At 48.7% G+C, this 23,903-nt stretch overlaps 7 protein-coding genes across 7 annotated transcripts; 3 read left to right on the top strand and 4 right to left on the bottom strand.

The window, feature by feature from the left end:
- Positions 1-156: 156 nt before the first annotated feature.
- Positions 157-4,338, bottom strand: BDW43DRAFT_158088 (putative serine/threonine protein kinase). The gene is made up of 2 exons (XM_032038563.1): positions 3,312-4,338; positions 157-3,253 (listed from the first exon to the last, which is right to left on the bottom strand). The coding sequence occupies exons 1-2, from the start codon at positions 4,028-4,030 to the stop codon at positions 331-333; spliced, it is 3,642 nt and encodes a 1,213-aa protein (XP_031897556.1). The 5' UTR covers positions 4,031-4,338; the 3' UTR covers positions 157-330.
- Positions 4,339-7,139: 2,801 nt separating this feature from the next.
- Positions 7,140-8,182, top strand: BDW43DRAFT_158069 (uncharacterized protein). The gene is made up of 3 exons (XM_032038562.1): positions 7,140-7,285; positions 7,345-7,498; positions 7,564-8,182. Exons 2-3 carry the CDS (start codon positions 7,402-7,404, stop codon positions 7,971-7,973), a joined length of 507 nt encoding a protein of 168 aa, XP_031897555.1. The 5' UTR covers positions 7,140-7,285; positions 7,345-7,401; the 3' UTR covers positions 7,974-8,182.
- Positions 8,183-10,312: 2,130 nt separating this feature from the next.
- On the top strand, positions 10,313-13,656 carry BDW43DRAFT_158046 (uncharacterized protein). The gene has a single exon (XM_032038561.1). The coding sequence runs from the start codon at positions 10,672-10,674 to the stop codon at positions 13,474-13,476; it is 2,805 nt and encodes a 934-aa protein (XP_031897554.1). The 5' UTR covers positions 10,313-10,671; the 3' UTR covers positions 13,477-13,656.
- A 455-nt stretch (positions 13,657-14,111) lies between these two features.
- BDW43DRAFT_158005 (bifunctional chorismate synthase/riboflavin reductase [NAD(P)H] ARO2) lies at positions 14,112-15,863 on the bottom strand. Its single transcript, XM_032038560.1, has 3 exons — positions 15,642-15,863; positions 15,216-15,577; positions 14,112-15,141 (listed from the first exon to the last, which is right to left on the bottom strand). The coding sequence occupies exons 1-3, from the start codon at positions 15,674-15,676 to the stop codon at positions 14,291-14,293; spliced, it is 1,248 nt and encodes a 415-aa protein (XP_031897553.1). The 5' UTR covers positions 15,677-15,863; the 3' UTR covers positions 14,112-14,290.
- A 197-nt stretch (positions 15,864-16,060) lies between these two features.
- Positions 16,061-17,652, top strand: BDW43DRAFT_284628 (putative lipoate--protein ligase). Its single transcript, XM_032042859.1, has 3 exons — positions 16,061-17,081; positions 17,157-17,264; positions 17,318-17,652. The coding sequence occupies exons 1-3, from the start codon at positions 16,095-16,097 to the stop codon at positions 17,570-17,572; spliced, it is 1,350 nt and encodes a 449-aa protein (XP_031897552.1). The 5' UTR covers positions 16,061-16,094; the 3' UTR covers positions 17,573-17,652.
- Positions 17,653-17,678: 26 nt separating this feature from the next.
- On the bottom strand, positions 17,679-20,140 carry BDW43DRAFT_157836 (glycoside hydrolase family 154 protein). Its single transcript, XM_032038556.1, has 3 exons — positions 19,375-20,140; positions 19,009-19,307; positions 17,679-18,947 (listed from the first exon to the last, which is right to left on the bottom strand). Exons 1-3 carry the CDS (start codon positions 19,854-19,856, stop codon positions 17,791-17,793), a joined length of 1,938 nt encoding a protein of 645 aa, XP_031897551.1. The 5' UTR covers positions 19,857-20,140; the 3' UTR covers positions 17,679-17,790.
- On the bottom strand, positions 20,141-21,983 carry BDW43DRAFT_157861 (carbon-nitrogen hydrolase family protein). Its single transcript, XM_032038557.1, has 6 exons — positions 21,896-21,983; positions 21,618-21,783; positions 21,065-21,555; positions 20,768-20,980; positions 20,663-20,707; positions 20,141-20,601 (listed from the first exon to the last, which is right to left on the bottom strand). The coding sequence occupies exons 2-6, from the start codon at positions 21,763-21,765 to the stop codon at positions 20,425-20,427; spliced, it is 1,074 nt and encodes a 357-aa protein (XP_031897550.1). The 5' UTR covers positions 21,766-21,783; positions 21,896-21,983; the 3' UTR covers positions 20,141-20,424.
- Positions 21,984-23,903: the final 1,920 nt, after the last annotated feature.

Here is a 23,903-nt window from a genome sequence, read left to right as displayed (position 1 = left end):
TGTACAAGCAATGGATCAGTGTCTCGCACACTTTGAATAAAGAAAAGCCTTCCCCAAATGTTTATGCCATAGAGGCTAGGGAAGGCGAACACGACTAAAGGAGACACCCCAGCAATAAAATGATATACATGCAAAACCGGACCCCAATAGAATGGAAAGACAACTCGTGATAGATAGAAAAAAAATATTAAGAAGTAAGAAAGGGACATCGTGACCAAGTGAGGCGGTAAAGGGCCTTTTGGGTATGACAAGCTCCGAACGAAACTTTTCACCTTTGGTCGGCTGTACAGCCGACGAACAACAAAGTAGCTTCGCATTGACATATATAATTCAAGACTTTGGTAGGTTGTCGCCACGAATAATTGGTTTTTGAGGTGTCGCCTTCTTTTTGCCAATGACAAGGCCCTCGTCCTCCGAGTCGTCTTCAGATTCATTTTCATCATCACAATAATACCGAGATTCATCGTCATCCGCTGATCGTGACACGCTTATGTGCTGCGCTTTAACGGTTTCACCCGTGCGAAGAATAGAAGGAACTTGGATTACTGAATCTCCATCCTTTCCAGACGGATCACCTTTGCCGGAAAGCGATGATGCCCCCGAGGCGACGGATGGTATACTTGGGTGCGAAGCACTCTGCGACATTCCGCTGGTATAGTCCTCAACCGAGGATGGAGGCGAGGTTGTTAGTCCCCCAGATGGCGGGTCGGTAAAAACACTTTCACCAAGTGAGTCTGGTACCCGGGGCTGAGCTTCCAATCCTAGGCTGATACAATCCTTCGTAGATGGCTCGCTGCCTCTACGATGAAATGATTGGGTTCCGTTGGCACTAGGTTCAATGTCGCTACGTCTCTGACGTAATAATGCCTCCTTGGTGAGGTGGAAAGGCTCTGTGGAAGACTTGCCCGGCAGCTGATGGGAGCGATTGCGTCGGTGTCCCGAGGACGCAGAGGTCGATCCTTCAGCTCGCAATAAAGATGAGTTATCTTCTGGCAGTAAATTAGAATGCTGTCCCAACGCCGATGCGACACTCAACGCTAAAGTGGGCTCGCAATGACGATCCCCATCCAGAGACGCAGACTCAGAGACTGATTTATCCGAGCGCCGCTCTCCAGATTGGAGTCCTCTGGCAAACCGACGACTTGCACCGCCAAAAAGGCCGTTGACGTTGGTAGTACATGGGGCCTCCGTGCGAGCTGGTGTAACGCTTCTTTGGGGTACAGGCGTGGAGTTGGAGTTTGTTGCCTTTACTGTCTTTGCGGACTCGGCTGTGGACAATGTAGATACCGCACGCTCTGGCGGGTCTGGCCGCGGGGTCCGGTCAAGTGATAACGATGAGCCGACTAGGGCTCCCTCAAAGTAGGAAGTTTGCTCCTCCCTACCCACTGGGCTCGCAGTGACACTCTGCGATAGGGGATGCTCACCGTCTTTGCTTAGACGGGGCGGTCGCAAGAAGTCCTCATCCCTGAGACTAGCACGACGACTGTCCCAAAGGTACTTTCCAAAGCTGTTGTTACTTGATGCGGAAGAAGACTCGACTGAGGGAGCTGCACTGGACGTTCGCTTGCTAGAGTCTTTATCCTTGGACCGCCCAGTAAGATAGTTGGACCACTTTGCAACGTTGGATCGCACACGCTGTATAAACGGGACTTTGCTCACAGCTGTGGTAACTTCTTCGTTGGATACCTCAATCCTCTTACCCTTACTCTGGTAGCCTGGATCAGTTTCCTCCACCCACGCTCTGGGGTTGGGTAGACCGTCTAGGACCCAAGGATGGTGCTTTATCTCTTTCACGGTAATTCGCTTGACGGGATCCTTGGTTAAGAGTCGTTTTAATAAATCAAACAACTCATCGTCAATATCTTCATACGCAAGCTCATCTTCCATTCGTTTGTCACCATCTGCATAACGGGGCCATTGACTGACCGTGTCAGGGTCGTCTTCGACAGGCTTCAGGCGTTTGCGTGGGATGAAGACATCTTTCTTCACAATTGTTTGGAACATATTGTATTCATCATCGGAGACGAATGGCAAGCGCCCAAATATCATACCATAAAGAGTGACGCCAAGGGACCAGACATCAATAGCACCAGTAATCCGCGGTACGTTGCCAATGGCATCGACGAAGTCTTCGCCCGTATAGCACAACTCCGGAGCGTAGAAAGCGGGTGTTCCCACAGTTTTAGATAGCTCCCGAGCGTCATCCAGCTCAGTCGCATCTGTCTCCCCAACTTGCTCCTCCTCTTCATCCCTCATGGGTCGCCCCAGGTAAGACACACCGAAGTCTGAGATCTTAACACGGTGATTGCTGGTGAGTAGGAGGTTTGCAGGCTTGATATCGCGGTGAATGATACCCTGATAATGGAGGTACTCGAGACCAAGCAGGGAATCCCGGAATGCGTTGCGTGCTTCAGTGAAGGTTAGACAGGGAACAAAGGACATGTCGTCATCATCAGGTGTCCATTCGGGCTCCGAAGGCGCATATCCAAAGCTGCTCGACGCTGTGCTAAACCGTCTCTCAAAGGGATAATCCATATAAGCCCCATACATACTGCCTTCCACCGCAGCTAGGGCCGCATCATGTGAAGAATGGCTTGGAGAAGACTGGATGTCTTCTTGGCTCATCCTGGAACAGCTAGGCGTACGGGTGACTGTCAATTCGGGCCCCAGTTCGTCATCTGACTCTGCTCCATGCTCTAAACTCCAGGCAGGGATGGGAGCTTCTTGTGCGTGTGCGGCTTGCATTTGACGTCGCTCGCGTGCTTTCTCACGTTGGTGGCGAAGATGTTGAGCAGTCCGGATATACTGTTGACACTCCTCCATGAATGAAGGGGAATCGGGAATGCCCGCTTTTTCACGTTCCAGTCGGCGCTTGTCGACATGGACAACTTCTCGTAGCCCTCGTCGCCGCCAAATAATTTCGCCGTTCTCGACATATTCAAGGACGATGTATACCTTCTGGCGATTTGGATCGTCAATCACCTCTAGAAGGCTAACCACATTCGGGTGTCGGGCCTTCTTCAGAATCGCAACTTCTTTCTTCACTTTGTCCTCGGGATTCCCCAGTTTACCCAGACGACGTCGTTTTGAATACCGCTGAACAATCTTGATTGCGACTTTCTGGCGGGTGCCCACATGTCTTCCCAATTTCACTTTCCCATGTTCGCCGCGTCCGAGTTCTTCTAAGATCTCATACTGGTTGATTACTTTGTTTCCGGTTACAGTGTCCCTGTCTACCTCAGCTGTATGTGTTCTACAGATGATCATTAGCCAAGAAAGAAATGACAAGAGGGCAGGTAGATGGAGCTTACTCCTTCGGCGGCTGGAGATGGGTTGGGTGAAGAAAAGGACTGCTGATCCGGCCGTCATCGTCCGACACGAGTGAAGAGGTCGAACGAAGAGGGCTGCGGATAGAGAATAGCCCTGGGCTGGACACCGGAGTATTGCCTGCTGTGCGAGAGGCACGCGACGGGGGAAATCGCCCAAGGACCTCAATTCGTGATGGGTAGGAGTTTCTGGAACGGATAGACGGAAGCTGGTAAGTGGGGTGAACTTGAGATTGGAGGACAGCGTAGGACTGATCGGGATAGACTGGATATTCGGCAGGTTGGGTATCTGACTGCCCTAGGTGGGAACTCCTCCGGGGAAGGGGACCCCGGCCGATCGCGCCGAGATCGGACCGGGCATCGACAACGATATCCTCGTTTAATGCTTGCAGTGAACTCGAAGAGGTTCGGGTGGAAGGAGATCGGGAGGTACTGGAGGAATGGTAAAGATGGGGGAACGGATGACGAAGAGTAGTTTGACCGTCCGTTAGATCATTTTGGAGAGGCAGTTTGGCGGTTGGTGGCCTGGTTACGGACTGTTTGACTTCCACCTCTGTCGACACTGATCGCAACGAATCCGAAGCCTCACGGGGTTTTTCCCGGCCTTGTCTGTGAGGGCCGTCCGATATATGACCATTTCGGGCAATGTAATTAATAGGTTCCTCCAGACCGGGTACTGAAGGGGGCCGATCAGTCATTTTCATGTCTTCAAATATTCGAACCAGCTCCGTTTCAGTTACAACAGAGCATCCTCTTCTTTGTGGCCCCCCTCTCTACTCCCTGATTTTGACCCTCTTGTTTTCTTTCCTTTCTTCCTTTGGTGCCCACTTTTGATAATATTCTTATGTTATTACCTTTCTCAATAAACCACTTGATTTAAGGCGAGCTGATGGGAAGCTCTGACACTGTGCACGAACGGACCGGCATTACTCTCAGAATTCGGTCTGACAGCAATGACAGCCAAGTAAGTCGACTGGCGAGACAACCGTGTGCCGGACAACGGTGAAATTGAGGGTGTGTACCAAATGTCCGGGCGATAGACCTGCTACAGCGCCACGATGCAGTCGACGATCGGCTATTCCGTGCGGAAGCAAGCAGTCCGAACGGGCGTGCAGTATCGGAGGGGAGGGCCGTAAGGAAGGAAAGTCCAAATACAGAAACTAGGGAGCGGACAGTGGTGGCTCTTATATAATAGGAGCAGACGAAATCCAATGGAAAAATGGAGAATATAAAAAAAATAGGTCCCTATAGATAAGGATAGATTGTAAAGAGAACTATGAGAAATGAGAAAAAAGGAAATAATAAGGAAAAGGGAGGGTTTTACGGATTAGTGGGGAAGGAGAAGGAAGGGGAAAGGAAAAAAAAAAAAGACGAAAAGGAAAAGGGAGGAAGGTTGTCGGTGACGGTGGAGGAAGAATAGAATGGGTGACGATGGCGGAGGAACGATGTGGTTGAGGTGGTGATTAAGCTGCTCGCCCACAGTTCAGTCAGGCGGATTGGGGAGGGGGAAGAGAGATGGTAGTCCGTTGAAAGGAGGTGGGGGGAGAACATTGGGAATAAGAGGAATGCATGTATGTTACTACTACGTATGTACAGTATGTATGTGCGTATGTACTATACAATCTCAGTCAGTGTCTTGTCACCGGTTAGTACGAAACGTTTCTATGGGATGAGAATGAGTTTACGAGTATCTAGTATGGTTTCCCAATCTCTTTTCCCTTCCTTATTTTTTTTGGTTCGAATGTTTTATATTTAATTTTTTTAAAAAACTCCTAGGGTGGGGAACTTCATCTTCCTAGTAAGGGGAAGTTTCAAGTCGGCTATCGATAAAGTCTTATTATTACAACATGCTCCGCAGAGATTCTATCACAGAGAGTGTATTGGACGGTATGGTAAAGTAAGCCCCTTCGGCCGACCAGAGTCATTCCATCAGAGTCATGGCACCACCTCGATCCTGGACTAGTTTTCGGCTGGTGGCTTTAACTCTCCATTCATTCTAAAGGTAAGAGCCCTTGGATACTTTATTTTCTCTTGTTCATTGGCCAGTAATAGATATAGATGTAGACATATAATAACTAGTATATAAAATTTTTATTAAAGAAAAAAAAATAAATAAAAAGAACGAAAAAAATGGATTCAAGAAAATTGACCAAAAAGAAATTTTTTTTTTCCAAAATGCAAAATTTCTAGTGGCGGATTTTCCAATCGTGCCAAGCGTCCAGCTTCATTACGTATGGACACTTTTTCCGTGCATTGTAGGCGAGTCATGGTTCCATCTGCTACATCATCAATTTCTCTTTGACAATCATTAGATAGTATGTAGTAGTAGCTCGGTACCAGGGACTTCGTTCATGAGTACTACCTCATTTCTCTTTGTACCTTAGTTACATTTCCCCACTATGAGGTACTATCTATCTAGAAATCAATCGATCGATTTCCTATCCCACCATAATTATGCTTCAACTGGCTCACCTGCCACTTAAGTTAGTTCACTCACTTAAAGCATTCAGTAGACCACCTCAATGTTAAAAGAGAAAATGGTGGGAAAAGCTATTCAGTGGTGGCACCTGTCAATTGACGCCCAAGAATCCCTTCTCGATCGTTGATCTTGGGTGTTCCGTGGGTCCAAATGCCTATCGCCAACTCTCTTTCCGCTTATTTGTCCCGCCCCATCAGTCTCGGCCATTCTAGCCAACCTCGATACTGTACAAGTATTTTCTCGTATCTTCTTCCAATGTCGAATGATGATAGTTCCGTCATCGATCCAGCGGTATCTAATGACGTCGAACGACTCAAACTCATCTTTCATCAATTATATTTAGGTAGTAGCCGACGGCCAAAGGCATCTGGAACTGACCAATAGAATGGCAACCGTGAATTTAGCTTTGCGCGATGAGTCTTTGGGCTGGAGGTCTGTGTCCATGCTCTAACAGTACCTTAATGAGCTAACAACCACACGAGCATGACTGGATTTCAGAGAGAAGGGGCGAAGAATAATGATTGTTTTTATTAAAGGGTTAAAAAATGGTTCAAGATACTACAACTTTTACTTACTACGTACTACATATTCCATCAATCAAACCCTTGGGTCCGGTGCTGTGGCTGTTCCACCCTTCAAGGTCCCAAGACTATTTCCATACTGGGAGGACCAGCGGCGCGGGGCCTCTAATGCAGTGCCTTTTACCAACAGTCTATTATGGTAACATCAACTAAAGTTCATTGACTTTCCTCCTTCTCCGGACAATTGGGGATTTATCGAAACCTTACAATGGCTGATGATTAAATCTGCTTTCCTGCGTAGTTTGATCCGTCCCACGCAGTGCAACTAACTTAGAACGATCTTCCCCCCGGCTATCCCACTACTGATGCTTTGGTTTTTGGAGGGGTGTTGGATGTATACATGGGGGAGGGTTCATCCACGAAATCCGGGTGGGGAAGTCAAGTAACGCGCAGAAGAGCAGGTACCAGTAGTACTGTACCTATATATATCTCCCTAGCGTAGTCTATTGATCCCATTCCCTCCCCCTCCGTGAAACAATGACTAGTCTGACTAGAAGGGAAAGCCAGCCGGCGGGGAGGAAGAGAGAGAACGAGAGACTTTCCTGACATGAAAGGACCGCATTGGCTCGCCCAGTCCCAATCTCACAGACAACCTATGCACGTCAATTTTCCCCAGCATCCAGTCATATCATGGGCGGATCCAGAGTTACCTCTTAAATGCCTTCCATAATCCCTATCTATACGTCATTAGAGTCTATTGCATCTATGACTCTTCGCAAACAAACAATGGAATTGTCCTAGTGTGTTGATACTCTATAGTAAGTCCTATTAATAATGATATTCAATTCCCCCAAGAGGAGTCGGTCAAAGCAAGTGAAGGAAAACATCCCATTTGTCCGAAATCTCGGCGCGCCACGATATTTTTCCACACTCTCTCCACCTTTTCCTACTTAGCCTAGGTAGGTACCTAACTATGGAAATTCTTAAGTCTTTGATGCCCCTAATTAAACTGCCTCAGAAACGCCCCCAGCACCGGCAACGGGACACTCCGTCCTCAAGCACCCCTGGCAAAGCGATGATTGGAGAAGCGGTTAAGTGGACGCGCACAGGGCAACTGGGCGACCCTACGAATCACTTATTAATGACAAGAACTGTGAGATTCCCCTTACGGAGTAAGTTGCATTGACTGTTGTATCAGAGACCAAGGACAGCTACGTTATTGCAATCTGCGTTACAGTATCACTACCGAATCGAGCCACTTGCATACCAACCATGGGGGGTAACCAGAGACTTGATTGGCGCCGAGGCCTCAGATCAAGCTTTTATACGCACACGCAGAATGCAAAAGGAAAAAGACTCGTGAAATCTCAATACGCAGGAAGTCCCCTCCTGCTTAGTGCACCGTGGTGGGCCTCTCATAGGTCGAAACGCGGACTCATCTGCACATGTCCATCTACATCGCTGCCCAGACGTCGTACAACAGAGGCTATTGTTTTCATCAATGTTAATTATATTAAGTATGATGCTCCACGCCTCAGCGAGTCATCTCGAGTTTACCCCTGCATTCTATCGAACCGGTTCAGGTTACTATTCTTCCAAAGGCACCCAATCACGGTTAATACTGGATACGAGTTTGTGCCCCAGTAGGTATCTGTCACTTAGCCGTGATCTCTCTGAGATTTGATAGGTGCAATCATCTACAATCGTGGGCAGTCGTGCTATTGTGGGTTTAATTTAGTCTATGTATCCTCAGGAAGATTTTTAATGTGAAATGCACAGTCCTCTACTAATTGTGTTGAGGTCTGATACGCTACTGTCTCGGCGGCCACTGCTCATTCCCGAGGCCGGCCTTCAATAAGCCCTGATATACCCTGAATTTATCAATGGTTCACATAGCCGATAGGCTGGCCGCCGGTTATTCAGTATCTACCTGGTGACGGAGCCGGGGTAACCATCTCAACTTCAACGTATCTCAATACTCAGTAGCCCAACCGGCCATCGTGAATAGAGGAATCGTATGTCCTTCTGCTTTCAGCCGGAGCGTCATGTCCCGGTTGCTCTTCGTATTTCTTTCCATCGCATTACTCGAGAGATAGTTAATATCGCAACATACTGTGAGACAATTAAAGTAGGCTATTATAGGTGTCCACAACTTATAGTGATAGGTAAAGCTTAGGGATTCACCCGGGATCATGTGTAACCCACCTACATTACGTTTATAGTATTGTACCGTTATTCCGAGCGAATTCGATGCCTAGTTTCCATATTGCTCATGAATCAATTCAGGAGGCGTGTATAGAGATCATGTATGTCATGTCTTACTCTTGGGGGGCAACCGCCCATAGCCCAATTCGGACAGCGACAGGAAAAGCGCACTGACCTGTTATGTTCGCTTGCTCTGAACATCAATGACCTTTCATAACACTCTGTTTGCCAAGCCAGGACTGAAATATTGACAAATGGAATCCCTCTTGAGGTGCCATCTAACGATATTGATCCTGGTTATGGACCCCGCATAGGCCCACGAGGTTTTACAGCATTGGGCGGCTGTGGCGTATTACTATACGCAGTAGATTCAAGTGGTAGTAAGTGTAATATCTATGTATGGTTAGAAAGAAGAAAGGGCTCTATGATGTGTGCAAATAATTGACTTCTATGGCTCAAGTTCAAGCTTGGTGTATGGTGATTAGTGTATATATAGACGACCAATACCTGAGGTGTGTTTGCCAACAAACTATCAGAAGAATCTCACCAGTTGGCTTGATAAGTTCCCTGTCATATGTGAGGTGTACTGTCTTCTGTACAGATCCCGTAAATCATACATACATGTTAATCGCACTTACCCGTGACTTTCTGCGGGATTTTATAGCAGCGCCCCCCCCCCTCCCCTTTTACTAAAATCCCTTGAACTTTTCTCCTTCGATCAGGTGATGAATACTCGATTTCTAAAGTGCAAGGAAGCCGACTGGTCTGTGGATGCGCATACCATCCCAACTGTACCATGAAAAGGAACACGCTAGTGATTGTTCCATCTCAGCGCCACTAACCTTCGATCCCAGACTGATGGAACCGCAGCCACGGTTGGATTCGTCCGCCGTCGTACTCGAGGATCATGACGATGATATCTCCTAGCATCTTCTGTGTCAAGGGGTTCGAACCATTAAAAACAAAACATATGTCCCGGTAAGTGCCGCAGATCTTGGAAACGCCTCATTACAGTGGCTATGAGGATTTTTGGGTACGGATGCGGAGTAAACTAGGAAATTATTACGGATGCTGAGCCTAGGACATTGATGGCAATTTGAGGACATCAGTGAAGGAGTGTGCATAAAAGGGACATATAGTAGATATTTCCTAATGCCTATGCAAGCAACATACCTGAAAATTCTGCCGGGTTTTCTTTTATTATCATTTCAACTTTATTTAGTCGTTGGGCAGGATCTCTGAAGAAGCCCCCACTTCGTCACTATCGGGAAAGCATGAAAATGATCGTCAACGTATGGAGCCTTCACAAGAGTAGTATGTCTTGCTATTGCCCACGGCTTCTGAATGAGCTGACCGCTATCTTCGCTAGCAAAGCTTTAGATCTACTTCTATCTCAGATAGAGATGCTACTAATCCATTAGCCCGTGTGTGCATGTCTCACTAATACTCCACCGGGTGCTGCAGGTTTTATCGATAAACTAACTGATGGTGGGAAAGAGTTTCAAACCCTAACTTGCCTCAAACATCTTGTGCCCAAAGACTTACGCAACCAATTTCTCTTTGGCTTTCTTGTCAAGTCGGGGTTCAGCATGGTGAATGGACACAAGTGCCGGTTTGTATATGAATTGGACGTTCCTTGATCCATGGAGCGATTGGGCCACAGCGCAGTTGCCAGTGCAACGACCCGTGTTTACGTGCGCTCTAGTACCCCTCAGCGAATCACCACCGCCAGCTTCAGCGACGTTGCACAGGTAGCCATAGAGGGGTGATTGAGCATGACGTCGCGGTTAATATAATTGCTTGTCAAGTTTGGGTGAAGGTCTAGATTCAGCGCCGATCGGGGGGTTGCCTGTTTACATTATTTTATCTTGACACTTCTAACTGTACAACTTCATCCGCCTCATTTGTGCCCCCCACATATACCAACTAACTACTCTACCCCGGTAGGGAGGCAAAAAGTGTACCGTTCTGTTATCAACAACACGTTCCTCTCCATGTCGGCCGGGCAAACCTCCAGACGCACCTGCTCCGACTTAATTAACCGAGAAAGTGCCGATCAACGGTCTTTCTAGATGCATCGTGGTTTGTCTCGGATTACCGCAGCGTTTCATACCCCGTCTGATATCTCCTATAATTTTCCATGGATGATCGGCTATCTCGAACAAAAAGAAGGCGTAGGAACGTCGGTGCCAACTTGGCACTGACGCTTTCCCTTGTCCTGCTCCTCGTCGGTCCGGTTGTTGCTGCAATTCCGTACACCCAATCCCACCTTTTGTACGCAACGCAGCACAATGGGTCCATTGCTTACCTGTTACGGCCCAACAGCAACAATACAACCGAGTTCCTCTCATTAAACATCTCAAAGGATATTGACGACGCTAAACCCCAATATACCACTTTAATGGACCATGTGCCGTTTCAGTTTGATTATCAGGAATCTGCCCTGGTCCCAGTCATCGATCAACATGGTACCTTGAAGGTCTTTGCGGGGGATTGTTACAATGCTTCGGCGTATGGTGCGCTATGGCAATTTACTCCAGATGCAGCAAGTTCCATTGGGAATGGGACATGGCAGAGAATCGAGGTTAACGGGACCGACCAGCCGCAAGTCAACACCCATGGGCCAAATTATCTCGCCGCGGGCTTCGCATACGCCTCCACCAATACAACTAACAGCTCCTTCTACACCTTTGGTGGAATGTGCCCACTCTCAAGTTCCTCGGAGGCAACATGGATAGCCGCCGCCAACTACTCTCAGTCCATGGTAGTCCTGGAGCCCCCAAAATCGAGTAGTCAAACCTCATACCGAATCTCGACGACCGGTGACCGCGCACCCCCAATTCCTGAGGCCGGGTTTACGATTACTCCGTTACAGGCGACGCATAGGTCCACGTCCGGGGGTACATTGCTACAACAACAAGATTTTCTAATGATTGGAGGCCAAACTCAGAACGCATTCATCAATATGTCCCAGGTTGCTGTCTTTTCACTGCCACAGAGCAGCTGGAGCTTTGTTACAATCGGTTCTATTCAGAGCACGAGTCGAACGGAGCTTGCTATCCGCCAATCTCCAGGTATAGAACCAAGATCCGGCCATACAGCTGTCCTATCCCCAGATGGAAGCCAGGTGATTGTCTTTGGCGGCTGGGTCGGGAGCACCGGTGTTCCTGCCAAGCCGCAATTGGCTATTCTTGAACTAGGCACAGGTTCCTCTGACTGGGCCTGGAAAATCCCGCCCAGTACAGACATTGGATTGGCGGACGGAACTGGGATTTATGGGCATGGCGCGGCTATGCTGCCCGGCGGAGTGATGATGGTCACAGGCGGCTACCGCATGTCTCAGTCAACTAAACGATCTACAGCCAGCCTTCAACTTAATTCAGAAGTCCTCATGTACAATGTTACTTCGGGTAAATGGGTCTCTTCCTACACAAACCCCTACAAAGGCTCCTACGGACAGAGACCAGGCACCACCTCTTCTCAGCCAGAGGGTGAGCCAAAATCTTCAGCATCACGTAAAGCTGGGCTCGGTGCTGGGCTTGGTTTGGGTATTCCCATTGTCGGCGGGGCAGCAGTATTCCTTTGGCTTTTCTTCCGACGACGGCGAGTACGTCGAGCTCGAGACCAGGAGCTCCGCAAGCTGGCCTTGAGTGCAGAACGATCTCATTTCTGGGGCGGAGACGAGTCCCATATGGCTAGTAGCATTCGCAGGCCCTCCATGAGAGAAGCGGGTGCGAATAGTGATTATCCGTGGAGTAATAACCGGGGCTTCGGACGACCAACTAACTGGCGGGATAACCCCGAGATCATGGCAGAGAGAACTGGCCTCCTAACGGATATCCCGAGCCCCACGAAAAGCAGCCGACCACCCTTGAACGCCAGGATGTACAGACCTCCGGCGCAAAATAATGATTATAGACGAAGCGATGGAACGGGGGATATACATCCGATTGATGAACGCGAAGAAGACGAGGCACATGGATCAGGTGGACAAATACAGGAACGGGCTGACACTTTTAGAGAGTCAACCTTCCTCACACCTCGGAGCACTATTGGGGCGGAGCTTTTCCCTGAGGGAGCCGCTGCATTTGCAGCGAGCATTGGCCGAGACAATGACGGACATTCCTCTGAGCGCGACGACAGAACGTCTTCAAACCTCTCCGACTCATCAAGGTCGGTAACCTCGGGTCATCAACCTCGTGGCCTCATCAGTAGTCATCCGAGCCAGTCAAGTAGTGGGCGTGAATCTCCAGAAAAGCCTAGTTCTGCATCCAACCAGAGCCGGGACACTTGGAGCCGACCTAATAGCGCCGCGATTTCACAGGAAAAACGTTACTCATCAGATTCATATTCCACTGCCCACACAACAATTTCACAGCGGCAAGCTGAAGGCGAACACCTACTCCGCAACGACCCTGAACCCTCTTCTCCAATCGACCTTATACCCAGGCCTCTTTCCATCTCAAAACCAAGAGCCTCTGAGTGGATCGGCAACGTCCGACGGGTGCTTTCTGTGACCCGAAAGCGGCCTCAGTCTGCTGAAGACGATAGCACGGCTTCTGCAGCTTCGGGGATTGACAGAAGACGTATCATGCTTGGACCAGCAAGGCCTTTGTTCGATTACGAGTCCGAGACGAGGCTTCCACGCCGATCGGTCAGTGCCTCTGCCGAGCTATTCAGACGGAAACAAGGCGCCAAAGATTGGGGAGCAGGCAACCGGGTTCCCCACGAGCTGACAGGCAGGACTATGCGCGATGACTTCGGATTGGACGGGCTACTAGATCTTGACGAGGACGACTGGGATGTCGAGGGTGCTGTAGAAAACCGACGTGTCCAGGTCACCTTCACCGTGCCAAAGGAGAAGCTGCGAGTCGTCAATGCTACACCCAATGATATGGATGATATCAGTGAGAAATCCATCAGTCGAAGTAACAGTCGGGCATGAACTTGATGCCGTTCATTTTAAAGCTGTCTATATTGACTTCATGTTAACGCCCAGCGTCCGGAGTGCCGGCCTACGTATCCTAAAAGGCTCTACGTTCGACCTCCCTTTTTCTTTTCTTTTCCCCATTCTTTGGCTTCTTGTGAATCTTCTTGTCTTCATCCATGGGCATGCGCAGTATGTCTACAAGATTCTATTGTCTATATTACATTCGTTCACTGTATAAGGTATCGTGATATCCCTGTTGAATAAGGTTGGACGGTTTTCGTCATCTGTTTAATTCTTTCTATATTCTATTCTGTCGTCAAGACTGTTACGCATGCAGATTATGTGTTATGAGCATGAACGAGATGATGACATGGTTAGTAAGGGTCAAGATTGGCACAGATTTGTTTGGTTTTGGTTGTAGATGCAGGTGTACCTAACTTCGTCATTCGATGGGTAAAGTGAATAAAGAATGGATTCTTATTTTTTAAGGAAACTTAGAGCAGTGTAGGACAGATATTTCTCTTTGTGCTTTGCCTACCTACACCCCACACCCAATTTCAACTACACTAGTCTGATTACAATTCATATTATGATAAAATTATCCAAAAAAAAAAAAAAAAATAAATAAATAAATAAAAAATAAAGAGAGAATTCAAGTCTATGAGGCTATAAAACTAAATCGGCCTTTCTTTATGAACCGTAAAAGAAACAAGGGAGGAACAGAAACTTCACTTCATGAACATAACCATACCACGCATTTTACTTTACCTCGTTTTAAACAGAAGCAATTCAAGCTGAGAAGAAAGAGGATACAAGAACTCAACCCAAATCATGCAGAGCCTGCGGCCGCTGCCTTAAGGGTAGGTTGAGTTGGGATGGTCTTAGCCAGAGGGGGGAGCAAGCTCTTCGCGCTCTCACGAGCATACTGGGCCATGAGGGCATCCATGATGACAAGGGCGGACATGGTTTCAACGATGGGGACGGCACGGGGCACGACACAGGGGTCGTGACGGCCCTTGGCTTCGAGGACGCCCTCTTCGAGACCGTAGGAGGCGGTCGTTTGAGCCTGACCAATGGTTGCTGGGGGCTTGAATGCGACGCGGAAGTAGATTGATGCACCGTTGGAGATACCGCCCTGGATACCGCCGGAGTTGTTGGTCTTGGGGGTCAGACCATGCTTGGTGGCGGTTTCAGTGCCGGTGCGGGTCTCAATGTCCGAGACTACGAAGGGATCGTTATGGATGGAGCCGGGAACTTCGCAGCCACCGAAGCCCGAGCCGATTTCGAACCCCTTCGTTGCGGGAATGCTGAGCATGGCGTGCGCTAGCTTAGCTTCGAGCTTGTCGAAGCAAGGCTCACCTAGTCCTACGGGCACGTTGCGGATCACGCAGGTGACCGTGCCGCCGATGCTATCCTGGTTGTCGCGGAATTTCTCGATGACCTTGGTCATACGGGCTGCGGCCTCTTCGTTGGGGCAGCGAGTGGGTACGAAGGAGTCGACAGTTTCACGGTCAATCTTCTCGATGAGGTTCAGGAATTCGGGGTTGGTGGCAGCTGTGGGGTGCTCGGCGGTGGGAGGGAAGAGGTGCTCGTTGCCGACGGATGAGACGAAGGAGACGATCTCAACGCCGTGGGAGAGACGCAGGTACTTCTCGGCGATAGCTCCAGCGGCGACACGGCCTGGGCTTATCAGTAATACGTTCTTCCCTCCTTCGCTAGGCTTACAGCCTCGCTTTGAATATGCGGTGACTCACCAATTGTTTCACGGGCACTGCTACGGCCGCCACCACTGCTGGCCTTGACGCCATATTTCTCAAGGTAGGTGAAATCGGCATGGCTGGGGCGAGGGTACAAGTCCATTGTGCTGCCACCGTAGTCCTTGGGTCTCTGATCCTCGTTGCGGACCATCATGCCAATCGGGGTACCGAGAGTGACACCGAATTCCGTTCCTGACTGGATTTCCACGCGGTCCTTCTCATTTCTAGGAGTCGTCAAAGCGCTCTGGCCAGGGCGTCGCCGGGTCATTTGAGGTTGGATATCGTCTTCGGTAAGCTCCATCCCTGGGGGGCAGCCATCGACTATGCAGCCGACGGACCGGCAGTGAGATTCACCATAGCTGAATAAGGGGCAACATGTGAGCCTGACTCGTCCAGAACCGCAATATATGGCCGTTTACTCACGTAGTGACCCTGAAGTGTTCACCCCAGGTCGACATGATGCTTGATTGTCTCGTTTAGATCAAGAAAGGGTTGGCGGGGTAGTCGGAGCTCGAGAGGAGGGGTGTTTCTTTCACAGCACCGGACGAGATCCACGTAAATACTCGAGAAAAAAAAGAAGAAAATGAGGGAGATGAATGAAAGTCTATCTTATTTCGCTCCACGAGAATCTTCAGTAAAATCAAGGATCGTCTAAACCCACTCGACTGATGAAAATAAGGTGAGAAATCTGGGCATCTTTTCTCTTACCCGATAAGGATTAGCGCCCGGAGATCGGAGGGCCCATTTCCTCTGAGTCATGATCTCCGGAATCTGAAAAGGCATCTCATTGGGCGGTGAGTGACACTGCGTACAGTGTACCTTCCCGTGACCTAACGTCCTGGATATCCTTAAGCATGCCGACAAGTGACCGACTCAATGCACCCTCTCCGGCAAGGCTCATGCCTACTACTATGCTCCCTTCAATCTCCAGCATGGCCCGGTAAAACAATTCGTCCAGGCCTCGTACGATATAATTCCTCTTTCCCCTCCTACCAATTCGCCCAGCTCGCTAGCCGTGAATCCTCGAAGCATCAGATATATCAGTCCCTCTCAACAGACCCGTACGTAAACCTATCAATTGAGCATTTCCTACTAGAAAATGCCCCGCCAGACTCAAACATCCTCTTCTTATACACCAACCAGTCCTGCGTCGTGATTGGCCGCAACCAAAATCCATGGCTTGAGACCAACCTTCTCGCCCTTCAGAATGACCGCGAACCAAACACTCAAGGAAATTACGCCGACGGCGCACTCTTCGTGCGCCGCAGATCAGGCGGAGGTGCCGTCTATCACGATGAAGGTAACCTAAACTACAGCGTGATATCCCCGCGGACAACATTCACCCGAAACAAACACGCAGAGATGGTAGTGCGGGCACTGCGCCGCGTTGGAGCAACGACCACAAGCGTCAACGATCGCCACGATATCGTCATATCCACCGGACAGTCGCAGCCTCGGAAGATCTCCGGTTCGGCCTTCAAGTTAACCAGACACCGCGCCCTTCACCACGGGACCTGTCTGCTTGATTCTCCCAATGTCCACCGGTTGGGCTCGTTCCTGCGGTCGCCGGCTCGGGAATACATTAAAGCTAAGGGTGTTGAGAGCGTTCGGTCACCGGTGGCGAATGTGTCGTCTGTATTTGTGGACGCTATGATGCCCTTTTCTATTGATCGGGTCATTGCTAGTATTGTCGAGGAATTTGCCCTGATGTACCAGGTTGACGCCGATGCGGTCCGTCGGGCGAAGCGCGCTCATGTCCTTGAGCCGGAGTTATATGCTGGTGATACCTGGGTTGCGGGTGGCGTCGGGGAAGCCCAAGGTTATGGGGAACCTGAGGTTAAGAAAGGCATTGATGAGTTGACGGTACGAGTACCAAGCAAGGGAGGTTTACTACTTTTCCAAAACTCAATCGCGCTAACCAAAAACCAATTCAAATAGTCCCTAGAGTGGAAATACACCCAAACTCCACAGTTCACCTTCTCCACTTACCCAGTTGAAGGCGATCGTCGAGAAAGGCCGCTTTTACCGTCCACTTTGCCCCATTCTGTAAGATGAATCTCAATGGGACAAATTCAATATCATATATCTAATCAGTCCAGACACGTGTATTCCTCCGCCTGAAACATGGCGCTGTCATCGAAAGCCATATCTCGACCTCCGAAGATACATCTGTAGCTTCCGAGCAAGCCGCGCGCATGCACGAGGCTTTGAATGGTCGTAAGCTTCACGAGCTCTCCCTCTCTCAGTGGCGTGAGATCTTGCTGGGTCAACTTGGGGGTGGGGTAGAGGGAAATACTTTACAAGAGCTTGCTAAGTTTATTGGGGGTAAGCTTGGCTTGGACACTAGCTCATGATGCTTTTTATGATTGCTATATTAATGTATTATACAAATCTTTGTACATTATAACTGTGACTACTATGGACAGTGTTTTCCTGAGGATCTCGACAATTACTTTCGTAAGCGTTTAACGCGGACAAAGCAACAAAAGACAGTTACAGCAGCCAAGCTTTGAGAGAGCAGAAATATCGACTACATATCTATCACTACATGTTTACTCTAATACTATTGATTTCACTGACTCTCGCTCTCCATAACCCGCTTCAACCACTCCGGTATAACCGGTGCTTGTTCCCACTTCTTCTGCCATTCATCCCCGTTCACATGTGCCGGTAAAGCGAAGACAGCAGTCACGAACCAATGCTCAGATCCAGCAGCCAGATCAGCTCCCAGAGAAGGAAGCAAGGTGCGGCCATACATGATATTCGAATTAGGATCTGCAAGAACCACCCTACCAGCTCTACTAACACCGGACAGCAACTCTACAATGCCCACAGCCCCTACAGAGGAAACCGCTAGTGCCTTTCGAGATCCCTGTAAGGTCCCCTCAGATGAGCGGTCCGTTAAAGGTCCCAGAATCCGGCCGTTGTCACTCCGACAACCATAAATGGCGAAAGCGCCTTCAGACGTCATGATGGCCCGACCCGTACGCACGCGGTGTGCCCGGATATGCCAGTTCTCGGTTTCTTCGGCCGGGGGGAGCAGGAATGTGTCCACCTCGACGTCTGACCAGGGTTTCCAGGTGGAAGCTAGGACGGGGACGTCATCGTGCCATTCGATGCGGGGGTTTAGTGCCAGCCTTCGCGTTTGCCAGATATCGCCTCCGTCATCTGACAGTGCGAGCATGCTGTCTGGGGCGTGCTGCTCTAGTTGGTAGGAGCCTGTGGGTACTGAGTACCCGAACGATGCGCTGTAGGCAAATTTGCCGTATTTGGCCTGTGTTGCTTTTAAGGGATAGTGGCAGGCTTGTCCGGAGGAGAGCAGAAATGAATGCCCGCCGCGGTGGATTACAATGTGCTTGGGATACTCGAGGGCTGCCACGGGCGAAAGGGAGGCGCTTGGGTATGGTTCCTCCTCGGCTGTCCAGAATGGATGTAGTTCGGATAGTACCAAGGGAACAAAGGAAAGGCAGCACCAGTAGGGTGAGCCGGGGGAGTTGTAGTTCTCCGTTAGGTACATGTTTGCGTAGGCATATCCGAGGTTGAGTGTTCCGTCATTGCTGAACATGTCCTCTTGGGTTGCCCACCAGCGAAAATGTCTCAAAAGGAGGCCCTTAACAACACCCCAGGTTAGTGGAGGAGGGAGCGCCACGTCGGCCAAAGCAAGCGCTCCCCAGAACCCAGCCATGGCAAACCGATATGTCATGGATCTTCCGAAGGGGATGGCGGCTCCTGTCAGAGGAGAATAACCTGTCAGTAATGATCACTATTCAGTTCAGTGCATCTAACAAACCATCTACATCAAAGTAATACACAAAATCCAGCGCAAATTGTCTAGCTCTTTCCCGATACCGTTCTGCCCGTTTCGGGTCGAAATCGGCCGCCAATCTCGAATAAAGTAACTGCAGGAATTGAATGGCAAATGAGCCCGAGTAGTAATCCATCTGATGGTGACTCTTCGGGCCGTCGTTGCTCCATCCTCCACCAACATGAAAGGTGTCCAAGTGGTCCATATCAGCTTCGATACGGGGGAGGGAATAAGGTGCGCCGTTTCTCCTTAGACCCAAGTTGGCGAAGGCCCGGAACCACAGCCTAGATACGTTCATTTATGAGCTTTTATGCCTATTAACTATATGATCTGCATCTTGTAGGGTCATACCAGTTCGTATTTGGCATCTCGCGCTCATTAATGCTAGCCAACCAATTCGCAATATTGTGCTTTTGTTGGAACGTCAACGGATCCCAGAATACATGCGGTGCGACCGCCAATGCAAACCCAATGGGACACATTTCGACCATGCGCTGATCGAGATTGTCTATATCTCCCCAGTACTCCGGACTATGAGGGTCGGTCCCGTTGATGAAACCCTCGCGCCAACGCGCCGCCTCTGGGTATTGACATCCGCCTCCTAATAAAGCAGCTAGGGCCCATAGGGGACGCGCGAAGCCCTCAAGCTGGGCAGCACCTTCATCGAAACGAGTCGTCGATGATCCTATTTTCACCCGACTGCATCCCGGTGTGAAGCGAGGGATGAGGGGGTCAAGGAGTGCCCGACATGCATCTTGAAGGTCACCCCGGTTGCGAAAGGGAGATTGGCTAAAGGCCTGGATGGAGGTCTTTCCGTTCGCTTGTACTGACATTCTGTGTAGTGCCGCTAATGAACCTCGATCGTATTAGTATACGCCGCGTGAGTCTCGCCTGGTCTCTTAGGTTTAGCATTCTAACTGTCAGCAAGCGGTATATATTGCTGTCTAGTCTACTGAAGCAAAAAAGAAAAAACCGGGGCAGGTCGGGGATCATCCCGAGCTTTTTCTCCATCGACGTGACTGTTTGTATGATGTCGGAAAGGAATACAAGGAGGCCAACGTGGTCTATTGGTGGATTAAAATGACCGAAAGCGATTTAGCCGGAAATTTAAGGATAATAAGAAACGGATAGACTCCGTAACCCTAATTGGCCAGAATTCTAAGTAGTAGACGCAGTATCCCGACATACTAATACTGCATCGGACTTAAGAACGAAGAATAAAAAAAAATAAAAAAATAAATTCCCACTTCAAAACTAGAGGAAAAAAAAAGTTATGCACTCAAATTGATCTAAATCAGGTGAATTTTAAAAAAGAATTGCATTTCTTATGGATACATACACCTTTTACGTGAGCGGAGAGATAACATGTTTGTTCCTAATCACACCTGCCAAAGTCCGACTTTATTCTTCTTGCTCAGCATTGGAGGTGGCAGCATCCAAGGGAGTCGACAGTCCTACCCGATCGATGGTACGTGTATACGCAACACCTCCATTCACGCGATCCTCATGAACAACGAGGTCTTTGCGGTTGTTATCAACAAGGAGGCGAATGAGGTCAGGGCGCATGTAATGTCCTCCCTAAAAAGTAAAGAGTGTCAGCACAGAAGTTGTAGTATTAGAATTCTAATGGGGCACTTACGAAGTCAGCTAGGGACTTGGTAAGATGACACTCATCCAGGTCGACCTATTTTTCCCGATTAGCTTTGTTGGCTCTGGAGCCGAAGGTATAACTTGAAGAACTCACATCAACGATAAGAAGGCCCTGGAAGTCCTTGTCGGGGTGGGGAACAAGGTTCTGACCATCGGGGCCAAAGATACGGCCGTGGCCGTTATAAATATGAGGATCCTCCAGCTCCTTTCCGGGGGGCGTGTTCAACTTGATGCCCTCGGCGGTGATGCTTTGCCAGGGTGCCAAAGTAAAGGTGCCGGTCTCGATAGCATATGCAGGAGTGACGAGCTGTGCAGCCTTTCATTAGATCTCAGAGCGAGCAAGCGAGAAAGACCGGGAGACCATGACTAGATCGGGCAAAATGTGACTTACGTCGGCATTGGCCTCAGCCACATTGGTGAAAGGGTCGGGATACTTCAGTGTCTCCTTTCCAGGATAAAGTGGCCAAGCAGCAACATGAATCTGTTCACCAAGAGAGGCTGCATATGCCTTCATGAAAGGGTTCATGTTTTCCCAGCAGTTCAAATGACCCACACGGCCGATCTCAGTTTGAACCACAGACTCAGTGGTATCACCAGTGCCATCCCCAAAGACCAGGCGCTCGACATGGGTAGCACGGATCTTCCGACGGTGGTTGAGGACATCACCGGTGGGGGAGATAAGGACCTGAGTGGTGTAAAGACTGGCCAGATCCAGCTCCGAGTAGCCCAAAGAGACAAAGATCTTGTTGGCGCGGGCTGCCTCACGGATCCGACGCATCTCCTCCGAGTCCGAGGCCAGACTATTTTCGCGATACTTCTTGAGAAGTGGCAGACTTTCTTGGTAGGTCACCTTCCAGGCCCAGTATGGGTATCCGGGGATCCCTGTTGCGGTGGTCAGAGTTATGGTGAAATAACGAACATGGTTGGGAATAGGCAGTACGTACAAAGCTCAGGGAAAGCAATGAACTTGCAACCGGCTTTGCCAGCTTCGTCGATCCAGTGAATGGTCCGCTTGACGGATTCCTCCAGGTCGAACCAACCTGGCTCGGCATTGACCGCTGCGGCCTTGTACTTCTTCAGAACTGGTGCCATTTTGTGTGGGAGATGTTACTAGTTGCGTGAAGCAAAAACAGTGATGTGAGATAGAGTGAGATTTGTAGCTGTTGATAGTCTAGAGGATGATCGAAGCAGAACTTGGTTGTCCCAAGGCTTCCTTATATACCTACAATTGCTTGTCGATATTCAATCCATGTCCTTTATTATCCACTCATGCAATTCGGTATGCCCGGCTGCCGGGTTTTGCTTTTGTCTACCATGTTAATCTAGCAGCTCGGGGTGTAATACATTATACATTCTACAGAGGGGAAGGGGCCGCATGATGATGCACGTTCGGGGTCTGATCGTGCACTAGAACAGATGCAAGGAAATGTTCCAGCACAGTTGATCATAGATCAGTCAGCCAAATTTCACCCATGCAAGGCCAACTTACCTAACATAGTAGAACTATGGGCTTTGACCAATGTTTCACGGTATCCCTTCTATGCCCAAACCCCGTTCAGCGCAGCGCATGAGAATGGCCTGACTCGGGTCCGTTGCGCAGTATATGACAAATGATGAATTCCCGACATATGGGAACATCTCTAACCAGACTTATCTAAGCAAAAATAAATGGAACTGAATTCCGTTGGGGCTCTGGTCGATCACCGTTGTGGTAAAGCAGAGCCCGTGGGGACTCTAATTAGATCAATCCAAAACCCTAACCAACTCGGCCGACAGCAGGGGGAAACCGTCCATTCGGGATTGCTCTATCAATTTAAATCATACCACTAGGAGCTTTCTATTACAGTATATATACTACCTCGTCTTGCCCTAAGTCTTAGCTAGCAGAAAGTCCCAGCTTCTCTTTGACACCACCTGACAAGTCTTCCTGCCGAGGTCCTGAATAGGTTTTGTATTTTTTTTCCCTTTTTCATCTCATATTTTGGATCCCATTTCCCGAGAAAATCAAGCTTTCATAGCTATTTAATCCTAAAGATACCATTCTGGCGAATCTGTTTATTACTTTACCCCATGCAAGATTATCCTCATGGCTTAGGGGAGTTTGATACCAATTACTACAACCTAGAGTATCTCCCAAAAAAAAAAAAAAAAAAAAATTAAAATGAATGATAAATAAATAATGGAATGGAGAACACATAGTTGCACGAGTAGATTTGCGGTAAATCTTTGATTTGTTTCTAATTCGAGGATTAACTGTCAGCCAAGATAGCCAAGGAGCGAGAGCTCATTTATATTTTGGCTAAGAGGCTAAGGCATTATCGGTTATTGATCATCTCGTCTATAGTCTCATGACCAAGTCCAAGAAGTTCATACCCTCCTCTCTCTTTCTACTGTTTCCTTGAGGGCCCTTTAAGCTGATAACTTCTGCGCTTGTCAGGATACCTTCTCTAGTTCTCGGGACCCCAAGGCCCATGGCGAGCTTATACACTAAGCAACATACAAAGACTTCAAAACGCAATTAGCCTACCACTATATACGCAACCTTAGTAATGACATTATGGAGGTAGTATAAAATATTAACCGATCCCTATACAGGCAGGTTATCTAAATATTGGTGATACACCTGATTGCAAACCTGGTGCAAACGTTATACTCTTGTCTTCTTTCCAAAGCCCCAAGGCTAAACTGTGTTCAGAAAGGCCACGGAACAGCTATAATCCGTGTAAATGACGTGAAATTGCCAAAACAGCGAGATGAAATATTACCATAAGGAATGCGTGTAACAACGATATGTAATCCAGACCTTGAACTTTTGAAGGTTCCATGAAAAGCGGTCGGCCAATAGGTCATCATGTTATCAAGGACCTTTAACGGCCGCATTATACATTCTGGCCAGACCCTGTATATTCAAAGGAGGGTCGATATCAAAGGCAGATCGTATTTAGATACAATACTATAAGATGGCAGTCATCGATTACCTCGGGGTGTAGGATATACATAAGGTGAAGGCAAGAATGTATATATAACTGTACCCAGCTTCAATAACTTGAATAATAGGACGGTGAAGTAAATACGTCATGTTATTAATTATTTCACGTCAGATAGAAGGCGGAAAGACATTGCTACAAGCCGACAGATATCCAATAGATTTGCCTTATACTTTGTCTTGCACACAGGGTCAATCGAACCATAGTCACTCTGATATTTTTAACCTTGATCTGTTATCATCT

This window comes from Aspergillus alliaceus (assembly GCF_009176365.1).
Source record: "Aspergillus alliaceus strain CBS 536.65 unplaced genomic scaffold BDW43scaffold_40, whole genome shotgun sequence".
In the NCBI taxonomy this organism is placed as follows: domain Eukaryota; kingdom Fungi; phylum Ascomycota; class Eurotiomycetes; order Eurotiales; family Aspergillaceae; genus Aspergillus; species Aspergillus alliaceus.
This window is presented reverse-complemented; position numbering and strand designations above follow the sequence as displayed.